General features: G+C 35.9%; 1 protein-coding gene across 2 annotated transcripts in view; it reads left to right on the top strand.

The window, feature by feature from the left end:
* trol (terribly reduced optic lobes) overlaps window positions 1-13,973 on the top strand; it is a 154,833-nt gene that overhangs the window by 116,247 nt on the left and 24,613 nt on the right. For both annotated transcript variants that reach the window (XM_066404016.1, XM_066404017.1), the window contains 15 exons: window positions 1,412-1,531; window positions 1,619-1,846; window positions 2,941-3,213; window positions 6,102-6,161; window positions 6,622-6,636; window positions 6,936-7,163; window positions 7,433-7,570; window positions 7,624-7,863; window positions 7,917-8,320; window positions 8,372-8,680; window positions 8,859-9,185; window positions 10,730-10,875; window positions 11,114-11,315; window positions 13,453-13,593; window positions 13,650-13,934. In XM_066404016.1, the coding sequence (XP_066260113.1) occupies window positions 1,412-1,531; window positions 1,619-1,846; window positions 2,941-3,213; window positions 6,102-6,161; window positions 6,622-6,636; window positions 6,936-7,163; window positions 7,433-7,570; window positions 7,624-7,863; window positions 7,917-8,320; window positions 8,372-8,680; window positions 8,859-9,185; window positions 10,730-10,875; window positions 11,114-11,315; window positions 13,453-13,593; window positions 13,650-13,934 (3,116 nt within the window). The remainder of the gene's footprint in view (window positions 1-1,411; window positions 1,532-1,618; window positions 1,847-2,940; window positions 3,214-6,101; window positions 6,162-6,621; window positions 6,637-6,935; window positions 7,164-7,432; window positions 7,571-7,623; window positions 7,864-7,916; window positions 8,321-8,371; window positions 8,681-8,858; window positions 9,186-10,729; window positions 10,876-11,113; window positions 11,316-13,452; window positions 13,594-13,649; window positions 13,935-13,973) is intronic.

The raw sequence follows: 13,973 nt of genomic DNA, 5'->3' as shown, positions 1-13,973 counted from the left end.
CAGTTCTTCAGGAAGTGATTTTTAGATATATTATTACCGCCATGTTTAAAGAAAAGTAACAATTTGTCCCTGTGGACTCCATAATGTACAGGGTGCTAACATGATTACTTTACAACCTGAGGGTATACTTCCCTCTATAAACGGTGTAAAAACATGTAAAGAATAAAATACTCGCAAATGTCTGATTTCCATAATGCAGACCTTCGTTTTAATTTTTTCAGCAGGAAAATCGAATTTCAGGATAGGAGTTTTCAGCAGCGCGCCATAAAAACTAGAGGTAGCGAAGGGCCTCTAAATCCTGAAAACGTACAGTGTGCCTGTTTTTCGTTAGTTTTATGGGATGTAGGTGGTACATAGAACAGAAGAAAGTAAGGTAGATGTTACGAGTTCGATTTTTGATCTTAGCCCATTTGTACCAACGTCGGGCTACTTTAATTTCTTTTCGATATACAGGGAGAATTTTTGAAAATTGCCTATTTTCGATTATTTGATAATGCACGTTGACTATTGTGTAAGTTAACGGGAAACTGAGAAGAAGTTCTTGTAGAGTCATTTCCGTAAAATCCAGCTTCATACTCAGATTTTTGTCAGTTGTTAGATTTCTAGTTAGTAAATTATAATAGTTTCCATATTTTTAAATGGGATAATCTATATTTTTACGTCATTAAAGGGTATTTATTTTCTTTTTTCATTGATGCAGTTAAATTTATTTATCTAAGAAAACATCCTAGTGCAAATTTGAAAAAAATAATGTAAAAAAAATTCTTTTGTTTTTTTTTGTGTTATGTTGTGTACCAGCCCGAAATTAGGATTATTGGATATTTCCCATCTCTAATTTAACGAAAAATACGAAAATGACGTGCATCTAGTAATCAGTATTATTCACTGAAAATCTGAAAAAAAAACACTGAAAAATCGTCAAGCGTCCACAATGAGACGGGGCATACATACTCGTGTATCTCCAACGGATACATTTTTGGTTTTGGTTTATTAGAATTATCTATTAGTCAATCCATTATTCCAGAAAATGTTCTCCAAAATAAAAAGAGAGAAATATTTGACAAAGCATAAAAACGAAAACGAATACTGGTTTTTAAGAATTAATACAAATGCTCCTGAATTTTCTGCATTAACAAACCTGATTTAAAATATCTGCTTCTTGCACTTTACATAATCCCCTCCATTTCCTCCCTCCACTGATACAGTAACAAAAATTTGGGAAATTTCCTGCATCAAGAGAATCAACCTGGTAATCATTTCGCCAATTTCGTTCAACCTTGCCCCTTAAATGAGCGCTGTCCACTGTTGATGCTTTTGTCCTGTTTAATGTATCCACAATTTTAACCCAAGAATAACACAATAATCACTCAAATCTCAGAGCACATAGTTTCATATCCACAATTTTGAACAGCCAATCATCCCTGTACTGAAGACGAATTCCATTGCGGTGGAGGAGAATGTATAAGCCTTAATTTACGCTGTGACCTTTATACTGACTGTAAGAACAGTAAAGCTGACGAAGAAAACTGCGGTAAGCTTTCATGGAGCTGCATGTTTGCACAGATGCACAAAAATCTCCTCAAAAATACCATAAATTTGTGATAAAAACGAATTTTAGACTGCCAACATGGGGAATTCCGTTGCCCGGACGGGGAGTGCATCCCCCAATTGGCTATTTGCGATGGAAACGGCGACTGCTCAGATAACTCTGATGAGGCCAACTGTAGGAGATCTTCTTGCTCATTTAATGAGTTCAGATGCGAAAGGGACAATCAGTGCATTCCCAGTTATCAGCGATGCGACCGAAACTGGAATTGTGCAGATGGCTCAGATGAGGTGGGATGTGGTAAGTTGGCCCTTCTTCCCCACCCTATAGGGAGATAGATACCTTTTTGTTTAATGCTGTTTTCTGGAGAAACGTGCCTCGAGCCTGATTGGTTCGAGTGTGCGGATGGTTCTGGGTGCTTCGAGAGTTCCCTGAAGTGCGACAACGTCTACGACTGCAAAGATTTTTCTGACGAACAGAATTGTGTCGGTTAGAGCACCATTTCTACATTTTGTGTTAAATATTTACTACTTCCCGTGATGTGTAGTTTGCTGCCATGCAACATTTTCCCTAAAATTTGTAAATTATTTATAGGGAAAATAGTGTAATGACATCTTGTGGTCCAATTAGATTATTCCAAATTTAGGAAATTGTAGGTAGACTGACGTATAATCAGTGGTTTGATGGAGAACTGAAGCACTGTTGGCATAGATGAATAGCTCTATTTTGTGTCAGAGTTGGAATTAAGTCGTACCATAGTGGTATCTACATGTGGTGTCCCTGTCTATAATTTTATATACTGTTTGTCTCAAATATGATGATCACCATTGGAATCTCGATTTTTGTCGAGGTTAATGAGATAAACACTTTTAAAATATATTTTCAAAATTGTCGTAGTCATTCGTTCTTGAGATATTGAGAGAACGTAGAGAAAAATAACTCGGAAAAAAACAGTTTTTTCCGAGTTATTATCTTTGTTCTTGCATGGATTACCAAGAGAACTTTTCTCTTGCAATTTTGAGGTTATTGAGATCTCTCACAGTTATCACTTCCAAAAAATTAACATTGTGAATTAAGTCATTTATAGTACTGTATCATGCTAGAGTATGAACAAACTCTCCAAAGCCATGCACCTACTATATTTCTCTAATCTCCATAATAACCGGGATCCCAATGGTGAGAATCAAATATGAGATATACTGTACACATTCTTACTTATGTATTTATGTTAGTCCTAGTTTTACGTATGCAGCACGTTTTATTCATTGTTAAATTATCTCTGCCTTTTATTATTATTATTGTTATTATTATTTAAAGCATGTTAGTGCACATTTTAATTTATTTACTTTTATTTTATAATATTTTTTAGTTCATTTTTTCTTTGGTTGCTGTAGATTGTCTCAGTCATGAGTTCCAATGTTCGAACGGACAATGCGTAGACCAACGTGTGCGTTGCAATGGACGTCCCGATTGTAGCGACTATTCCGACGAATATCTCTGTCCGGTAACCACTGAAGCCTCTATTCCTTTTCCTCCAGTTACCGTTGCCCCTACAAGCTGCCCCTTCGGGTACGTGTCCTGCTTATCTGAAGACCAATGCATTCTGCAAGGTCAGCTTTGCGACGGCCGCGTCGACTGCCTGGACATGTCCGACGAATCTAGATGTGGTACGTATTTTTCCGTTTAAAATCTTTGGTTTTTAATGAATTGCGGACTAGGGTTAGGGTGTTATAGTCACCAGTTTAGGTGCGAAAACGGGCCCTGCATCGACTTGAAGTATAGGTGCAACGGCAAGGTGGACTGTCCATATGACACAAGCGATGAATTAGATTGTAGATATAGGGGTTACCGGGTATTCCAGGTGATCCATAGAAGGTCCAATTAACCACGGTTTGCATTTGTGTAGAAAATTTAACAATCATGGGTTTTTTTATTAATTGGATTAATGTGATTTTGTAAAACTTAATTACCTCTTGGTTCATTAAACTTAAGATACATCAATAACTTATTCTCAGCGCCGTAGCCTTAGTTATAATCATATAAGAATTTTTATGATTGATTATCATTTATCGTTCCCGAATATTTCCTTTCATGTTGAATAAAAAAAAATCCCCGAAAATTCCTTTTCAGATCAGAAACTTAAACAAAATTTCGGGTTCCGTGCCCGTTAGCTTTCAAAATATTCAAAAATTTTGATTCCGGTCAGTGAACTTATTTCTCATAGACGAAATTTGCCGAAAATTCCAACTTAAAATTCTTAAGAAAAGTTCGAGTTTGTTCGAAGCTTTTAAAAAATAGTGCTTTTTAAGCTGACTTAGACTTAAAAAGATTTAAAAAAATAATAAAAGCCCAAAAGAAAACTACGAGAGCTTTCCACACCACTGACTGAGTAAGGATTTTAGGGTCCAAAGGTGCTTTATCAAAATAAAAAATTCTCAAGCTTGATTTGAGATAATTTAAATTGAATTTAAAGAAAATATAGAGCCACGTTATTATTCTTAACTTCACCTATGTTGCTGCTCTAAGAAGCAACCCCCTCCACTGACCCTATAAGAATTTCAAAGTCTGAAATAATATAAGAAATAATTTGAAAATATCCGAAATTCCACATTTTTTCTAAAGAAATTTGGTTCGGTCTCATGTAGTAACTTACTCAATACGGCCAAATTCCTAGCAAGTTTCCCAGTTTATGGTCCAGATTGATCCAGGCTTGAATATTTTTCTAACAAGTGATACTTTCCCCGCACATGGTTGCTGTGGCTTGAATGGCGGGGAGTGGACTTTCGTCATGAATTAAGAACAGTATCTTTTTCTGTTATCGCGAATAAATAAAAGCTCCCTTTATTTTTTTGCATAACTATCACAATTAAACTGGATAAAAACTGCTTTTATTTTCATGTGATTTTTTATGTAAACATTAAAATCATCGCATATTCTGAATAGTTTTCCCATCTACACTCATATGATGACCATAACAGAGCTTGATAAGATAAGAAATAAGAAAAGAAGGCAAAATCTATTCCTACAAAAATATAGCACTCAGGGAAAATACTAGTTTCCACACGCAAATGCGTGCGGGCAAGTGCTGATTAATCACGGTAAAAGAAATAATTATTTCCTACTTGATCCCAGTTACTTAATAACAATTAACTAAAATTCCTATTGAAGTTAAAAAGGGTTGTTGCAATTCAAAATACACTGGATTTTAAAGTCAATTTTCCATGAGAATCAAGTATTGAAAATTCACTAAGATTTTTTAGATAATCAACGTCAATTTTGGATCATATTGATAAGCTTTGAGTTGGGATGAGTTTTTAAATTAATAGGAGATTCCTCATAAACTTTAAACAATTTGTCAGAAAATTTGCGTTGATTTCGAATTAGTACTTAATGTAACAATAAAGATAGGCATTGGCAACACATAGAAAATTTATGCCAATTTTGGATAAAATACATTAGATTTTAGTCATGTTTTTAAAAGTATACAGTTTTGAGGGATTTTAAAACCACGAATTAAGTATGCATTTTACTAAACGTTTTTCAGAAAGTGTACTTTACTTTTATAGCAACTTTAGATAATCAATACTGGGAGTTGTTAGGAAAAAAGTTCCGTCCATTGTCTTTAGAAGCGCGAATCTATTAGCCATTCAATGTAAAGGGCGTTCCAAGAAGAGCGCCAAATTTGAACTTGGCGCCATTTTTCCTATTATGCTTTAACCGTCAAATTGCTTTGGTAGTTCGATTTTAAAAGGTCCCAATTTTTAAAAATGGACCGATATTCTATACAATAATGTATTATTTTAATTATTAAATATTATTTCAAAAATAGTGAAAGTTTGACTGCCTCGATATACAAATTGCACTCAATTTTTTGTCAGGAAAATGCTCCAAATGCTTCAACTGCAATGAGTCTAGTGAGAAAATTTGAGGAGATTGAATCAACAGTTTAAGAATATCCATTTGGCATCGCGCTCAAGAATTAAATATTACAAGAACTACTATACAGCGTATTCTTGCCAAAGATTTGCATCTTCATGCCTATAAAATCCAATTCACTCAACAAGTTAAGCCTACAGGTCATGCACAGAGAAGAGAATTCGTCAGTTTAACCATTAAATGACAAAAAGTGAAGGGTAATTTATCCAACAAAGTCATCTTTAGCGATAGAACACCCTTTACAATATTATTAGGAACTTTGTTGAAAAATAATAAAATATTTTATTTGCACAAACCTGAAAAAGAAATGTTTCAAATTCTTCAAAAACTACAAAATTTTCGGAAAATTAATTTTAATTTTCTTTTTCGAAACCATGTCGAAAAAGAATCTGGAATGAAAAAGGGGGGATTGCTACGGCGCTGGTTTTGAGTAAATGGCATGTAAGATTTATTTTAAAATTTATCCCGTTTGAAATGAGCAATGTTCAATTAACGCGGAATTACGAGTAAACAAAATGTGTAGGTTCACTCCTGGCATTCCCTGAATACTCAGTTTTCCTTTAATAATTTAATTTCAAATGCTATCTTAGTTAAAAAGTAACTGTTTTCTCCATTATAGAGGCTGGAGCCGATGGCTTACAACTAAGAACTTATCCATCACAACAGGACATCAAAGAAAGTGAGTATCTCGTATCTCTGTTTCAGTTCATTTTTTTCTGCACAACTCTATATGTATCTCTGATATAATATATGTTTTGAGCATGTAGCTGGCCAAAGACAGATTTATCAGACTAGAGAAGAAGTATATTTCAAAATTTCTGACTCTAATGCGGTCATGTCTGGTGGGAACGGGGGATTGTTTTTTTTTATTTGGCCAGTTATAGTTAACTTAGAACTATGAAAATTGAAAACATCCTGATGATATTTAATATGCTTTTGTGAGCTCTGACTCCCATTCTAGTCATGCGAAGTTTGATGTCCAGTTAAGTTCTAGATGTTAATAAAATGATAAAATCGGCCTAAAGTCTAGTAAATTAACCTTTAATTTTATATGTGACAAATATTTCTTACAAGTATCTATGTTTTGTAGTATTTGTAACTAATTATTTTTATTTTGTCCTATGTGTTTTCGGGAGCAGACAGGTTTAGATTGGGTGAGTAAAAGGTTTAAAAGTGGCTTCCACGGCATCATACTGCTACAAACTTCACCGAATAATTTTCCCATGTTTTACTTCATTCATCTATTAATATCCAATTTCAGCCACAACTATTATATCCCTGAAAACCTACGCTATTGTATAATATTGTACAGATGGCAAAAATTGTTGATTAAAAAAAAACAATATTTCATTACTCGACAAAATATAACAAAACATTCACATTGGTGTTACGTAACATAAGCTCATTATTTTAAATTCAGAATATTTTTTAAACGAATTGAATCTAAATCTAGATCAAGAAGTGGTATTCCAATGCCGAGACGAAGGGCCAATAAGGGCGAGGGTTGAATGGCGCAGGGCCAATGGTTTGCCTCTACCACCAGGATCCAGGGATTTGAATGGACGTCTGGAAATGCCGAACATCAAAGTCGAACATGGTGGCACTTATGTGTGCGTCGCCAAGGGGTACCCTCCAGGTACTCCTGGAGCTGAAATTGCTGTCCAGCTACACGTGGATAAAGGTAAAAAAGTTTGATAGATGTGATTGTTTAACTGAAAATATTGTAATGCTGCTAAAGGATCTAGAGGATCTTCGATTTTAAAATATGGCATTTGGGCCCCTTTAGATACTCAGTATCATGGCACAGGTAACTCTCGATTTAAAAATGTATGCCCAACCTAAATATTTTCTAACATTTCCTTCGTGCTTTCAATACAATTTGGTGAGTGTATTTTTCTAAATCCCAGGACTTGATGGCTTCCAATTAAACTAACCAAAACCCTTCTTTAGTGCCGGAAATCTACATTCCTCCACCAGTAAAATGCTTCATCAATGAGTCCACATGCGCCAATGGTGACTGCATCTCCAGAAACAAAGTTTGCGATGGTCAGTTTGACTGTAGCGATGGCTCAGATGAAATTAGATGCAGTAAGTTTTATTTTCCTCCCTTGGCCGCTCCGGACTATCATAAACACTTATAGGACAATGCGAACCCAATGAGTTTAAATGCGACAACAAAAAGTGCGTTTCAGCAGTCTGGAAGTGCGATGGTCAAGATGACTGCTCTGATGGTTCTGATGAAAGGTTTTGTCAGGCCTCAATACTAGGTCAAGGGTGTGGTGCACAGCAATATACTTGCAGAAATGATCAGTGTGTACCCAGGTCGTTCCATTGTGATGGGTACCCAGATTGCATTGATAAGAGTGATGAGATTGGCTGCAGTAAGATAGTTTCTAAAGGAGTGCTTTTAGCAGGATTATAGGATAAATTTTAGCTCCTCCTGTAATCGCCCAAGGACCTCCCAGCATGGTAACCCTAAGTGTAGGACAGACATTCACCATCACCTGTAGGGCAGTAGGAGTTCCCACTCCTCAGATAATGTGGCGTCTCAATTGGCACCATGTGCCCAGTAAATGCCGCATGACCAGTGTTGATGGGTTTGGAACCTTGATTTGCGAGAATATCCAAATGGAGGACCAAGGGGCGTATTCCTGTGAAGCCCTATCTTCGATCAAAACAGTGTTTGCCTCTGTTGACACAATCTTAACTGTTACGCAAAGATCTCCATGCAGAGCTGGATATTTCAATGTGGAAGCAAGAGCTGAAAGCGAATGCATTAAATGCTTCTGCTTTGGGCACACCAGTAACTGTCGATCTGCAGATTTGTTCATTTTTCAAGTAAATCTTTACCAACTTTATTCATAATATTTCTAACAAATTCAAAATTAGTTCCAGCCTCCGTTTGACTCCCTCAAGCTCCTGGGAGCCCGAATTGATCCTCGAACAGGAGTTGTCGATATCCGAGATGAACCGATCTACAAAGGTGTGGAACCAGTTTTTCAGCACGTGGGCACCAATGGAGTAGTAGCTTCCCTTCCTTTTACCGCTGAGTTAAATCAGCGGGATGTGGTTCCTTACTTTGCTCTACCAGAAAACTACAATGGCAACCAATTGAAGAGTTATGGGGGGTATTTGAAGTATACCGTCCTGCATGGAAATTCTGGAAGACCTATTGAGGCTCCAGATGTCATTGTGACTGTGAGTACTCACTATCGGCAGAAGCTCACTGTTGACTAATTATCATTAGCAAAACAGTTCAATATTTTTAAATTAGAGAGATGTTTTATTTACATTTCCCCTTTCATCGTAGCAAGTTTCTCACTTGCCATCATTATCTAATCAATATTCCACATTTCCACATGCTTCTCAATCTTAGGGCAACAACTACATCCTCCTTCACGAATCCCGAACCTCACCTCAACCTCACCGACCCTCAGACCAGAGGGTGCGCTTCTTTGAGGGTGATTGGATAATTAAATCCGAGTCCCAACGACCAAGACCGGCCACGCGCGAAGAGATTATGATGGTTTTGGAGGATGTGAGTCATATCCTTATCAAATTGGAATATAACGGGGGATTGTTGAACACCACCTTGTCCAATATTGAAATGGATTCTGCGGCTATTCCGGACAGCGGTTTGGGTATTGCCAACTATGTAGAAGAGTGCTCTTGTCCTGTTGGATATACTGGAACTTCATGTGAGGTATGTAAGGGCATTTTTGATTTGTTGTTTTATGTGTTTGGATCTATTTAAGAAGTTTTGTAAGGGTTTCAAGAGTTATAAAAAACCTTTTGGAGCATAAAAAAATAGACACGTGGAGAATAAATATTTTCTATTATAGACCAGCAGTAACTAAACATACCAAATGAAGGATATAATTTTGGAAATTTGGAGGATCTTATAAAATACTGTCATACGCCAATGACGTAGAGTATACAGAATGTTGTAATGATTTCCTATAATTTGATAAATTAACTTCAAATCTATCATAATAACACAGTCGTGTTGGACGAATTAAGAAAGAGAACGAAAAAATGCAAATTTGATTTTGGGTGAAAATAAATTATTCGGACAACAGCCGTCGCCACTGATTTTAGTGTGAATGAAAAATTGATCAATGATGCTTTATACGAGAAAATTAACAATGCTTAGATGTAAATTCAGTGGCGTAGCGCAATTTAAAGATTGGGTATAAACGTTCGAAAAAAACCTTTGTCCACGCGCTCCACTCATGTTTTCTATGCTTTAAATACTCTCCAGTGACAAGTTATTCTATACAGAAATTGTGACCTTTTTTGGAAGTTCATTGATGTCTCAGAATAAATCTCAAATTGCAGAATTCGAGCGAGAATACATAATTCAGAAAAACCTTTTATTCGCGCATATCATCAGGTTTTTTATGCCTCAAATACCAAGCAATCACTCGACATTTTACGTAGAAATTGCGACTTTTATCAAAGGTTCACTTATCGTAATAACTCTCAAACTGCGGAAGTAATTTTACCATATTTCGAATTTCGAATGAAATTAAATAATTCGGAAAAAAACTTCTAACAACGCCCATTCCTGATGGGAACGACATATCGACCAACATGCTTATATGAAAAAATTAATTACGACTCAACATGTAAGTTCAGTAGCGTAGAGTAAAGTTGCTTTAAAGTGAGAATGCATTTTTACCATATTTTAAGTTTCAAGTGACAATAAGTACTTCGGAAAAAACTTTTTCCACGCTTTTCACTGAGGTTTTCGATCCCACAAACATCGACCAATCACATAACGTTCTGCGTAGGAATTGCGACTTTCACTGAAATGCACGCCACTGAGGCTTAACGTGCTTTACATAATGCCCAAACGTTCAATTTTTGAGGTTGTTGAGTATGGGTCTCTCGAAACAAATGAAAATTGGCGCCACTTCAGTAACTACAGTTATGTGTGTTTAACTTCTACAAGATCCACGTACAAAAAAAAATAAAAGCTTGACCATGTAGAGAATAAAATTACCTTTCAAATGAGGTATAACACAACTCCCCTTCTAATTCAGATATTTCAAAGGGGTGGTTTCCAGGGGCAGAGGGATGACGTTTCGAAAACAACTTTTTCACCGAATGGTGTCCCCCTTCCTATCAAATTTGACGTGTTTTAGTGTTATTTTTTTTAACAACCAACAGAAATGATATTCGGGGTGGTAACTTTTCCCTGAGACATCCTGTGTAGTTTTCTAATTAATTATTTGAAATTTCCAGAGCTGCGCAGATGGCTTCTCCCGTCACCAATCCGGTCAGTGGCTTGGTCAGTGCTACAAAGAACCTCAGGACTGTCAACCTGGAAGTTACTTCGATGGGCGCGAATGTCAAGTGTGCCCATGCCCATATACAAGTCCAAGCAATCAGTAAGGAATTCGAATGATATACATATATAAGTTCATGAATTAATTCCTAAATAATTCTCGAGGCTAAAACACGAATATAGAATGAACCACATGATGATATTAATGAATGCGTAATTGGTCTACTTTGACTTAAAAAAATTATATTTTGGAGCCTCAAATAAGTGATTTAATCAATTTTTGAGAAATTTTTGAGGGATGATCCTCATTGATTCTCAACTCTTCATATTTTGTTTCTTAGGTTTGCTCGTACTTGCCGCTTGAACACTGATGGAAACGTGGTCTGCGACTGTCAACAAGGCTACACAGGGCTCAGATGTGAGCATTGCGCCCCTGGATTCGTTGGAAACCCCTTACAACCAGGAGATTACTGCCGACCATCTACCCCCTGCGATCCCCAAGGCACCCTGGGACAGGATATTGATGGTAGATGTCTGTGCAAGGTAAGTTTCAGCCTTGTTGACGCAATAAGTGTCGTTTTGCTGGTATATTCTATAATTATTATATATTAACTTGACTTTTATTTTTCGACCCGTCCTCATGGATGGATTTGGTGAGTAAACGACCAGATGACTCCTTTGTTCTGTCTGTATTTTATTTATCTTTTGTTGGCCTTTTTGTATATCGGGTGAGATGAAAGTTTTCTTTTTATTTTGATGGAAACCAAAAACCTGAATTTTCGATTGTCTTGGATGTCTCCGAAAATATTTGAAACTTTCACAATTTTAGAACATATTCTTATTTCACACGTTTTTCCAGATTAGTTCCAATTCACATCTCTTACTACTTTGACTCAAAAATTCATCTATATTTTGAATATTTTTTTAGTTTGTAAAAATCTCAAAACTCCTTTTTTTAATATAATTAGCTTTTTTACTTTCCTCCTTCAGGACCCATTTTAAAAATTAATTCAAATCAAATCTTTGACTCAATTTAGTTGGTAAAAACTTTCGTCGATCTCTGGTATACACTATTTTAGTTTTGACAATTTTGTTGATAATAACGTTATAATTCTAAACAATATTCGTGTGCTTTTCTTTTCTGTATTTAAAGTGGGTTTAAATTAAGTTGAGGGTGACTAAACCAAAGTAGAATAGAAGTATGTAGTTAGCTGTTTTATGGCCTTCCTTACATTAATCTAAAAAAGGATTTTACACCAATCATTTTCATGAGGGATTGTAAAAAAACATAGGGTTTTTTTAAATATTGCGGAAAAAAGAATAAGAAGCCAACCATCAAAATGATTTTTGAAACTTGACTGCAAGTTTTTCATGGATTTTTTTCCGTTTGGAAGACGCTCCAATAAAAATTTTAAGTCGTCCAAAGATTCCAAAAAAATGACTTAATCTGTCAAAAAAATTGAAAATTCATCCATATTTTTTCCTGACTTTTTACAAATTCGTTTAGACGGTGTAATAATGAATTCTTTGAGAATTTTACAGCACTTTTCTTGAAATAATGATTTGCACTTATTTGAGGAAATCGAGATGTTGTATGGGAAAATCCTTGGAGATTGGGAAATTGAGGTATTTCTATTAGAATAATTTATCCTTTCGGGGTCGCGAGAATTGATAATTCAAACCTCTGCAAACTGGTAAATCAATAGATGTGGTTCTAAATAAATAAATCAATTGGCTGTTCTTAATTTCTTATGGAATTAAGAATCATTTTGACTGTCTGAAATAATTTTTAAAACTTGAATGCAATTTTTGAGATCATTTCCAAGGGATGTTTTCACTTTTCTGAAGAGATTCGGGATGTTAGAGACTAAATTCAGATTACTTTATTTTATAAACAAACAAATTTTGGGAGATTTTGAATGTTTGAGGGAAATTTGCCTGCATTGGATATCTTTGATTTCGAGATCCGGAACTTTGTGACTTTCATACGAATTTGTGCTAATTGGCGTCTTTGTGGTAATTAGTTTTGATAGATTAGACATTACTTGAGTTTCTCTTCGTTACTCTGCACATGAAGTCTCTTAAAGTCCAATATTGCATAAGGCACAGGCATAATTCGCATTTAAAGGCTTTCAGCACAAAAATTTTTATAAAAAAATAGCTACGTAAATTTAGCTGTGTCGTAATTGGAATTGATCCTCCTGTTAGTAGGGGCAAACATGTTCACACATGCCTATGTACACAATGTGCCTACGTGCCTCCGGACTTGATCACTTCGAGGCTGCTTGTGAACTTCTTATCTACTATACGTTACGGGCGAGGCCGTGTTCCCACGTGTTTTTGAAATTTTAGTGCGAACTAATTCAGAAAGTTGGTTGGCTCCGTTAGAATTTATGCGAGTCTTGCTTGCACAGGCTTGGCAAGGAAAACATTCCCTGCCAAGTAAATATCTGCTTTTTCCGTGGATTATTTCACAATATTTAGAGAATACCCTGTATAAAGTCTACTCCATATTATATCCAATCAGGTCAGATAGGTACATTCAGTATCAAGTTTACAAAATACAATCATTTAGTCCACAAAACCATGAAATACCAAATTTCAGAAAATCAAACATACAAAAAAAACTCAAACCCATCAATTTCACTAAAAACTAATGGTAATTTTTCCCCTTGACTAGGAATATACTACTGGATCTTTTTGTAACCAATGCAAGCCCAACACATTCTACCTAAGCTCCAGAAACCAATTCGGCTGCATTTCTTGCTTCTGCATGGGCGTGTCCCAACAGTGTACCAGCTCTAACTGGTACAGAGACACTGTAAGTATTAAATTTATGTTTTTGAACACTATCTAAAAATATTATTTAATTTGTAGATTGGGTCAGTTTTCACTAGCTCCACCAATGAATTCCGACTGACCGGAATTTCCAAAGAAGATGCCTTTACTCAAGGATTAAGATTGAACCAGGATAGCAGGGAGTTGCTATATAGCTCATTTGCACAGGGACAGCCGGATGTGTACTATTGGGCTTTACCTAATAAATATTTAGGGGACAAAGTAACCTCATATGGTGGATATTTGAAGTACACCATCAGGAACACTCCAGTACCTGGAGGGGCTAGCTCCAGGAATAATGCCCCAGACGTCGAACTTGTCAGTGTAAGTTCTAAATTTTGGGTTTTTGACACCGTTCTAGCT

This window comes from Euwallacea similis, chromosome 32 (genome assembly GCF_039881205.1).
Source record: "Euwallacea similis isolate ESF13 chromosome 32, ESF131.1, whole genome shotgun sequence".
NCBI lineage: Eukaryota > Metazoa > Arthropoda > Insecta > Coleoptera > Curculionidae > Euwallacea > Euwallacea similis.
The sequence above is the reverse complement of the archived record's forward strand: the minus strand, read 5'-3'. Positions and strand labels throughout refer to the sequence as shown.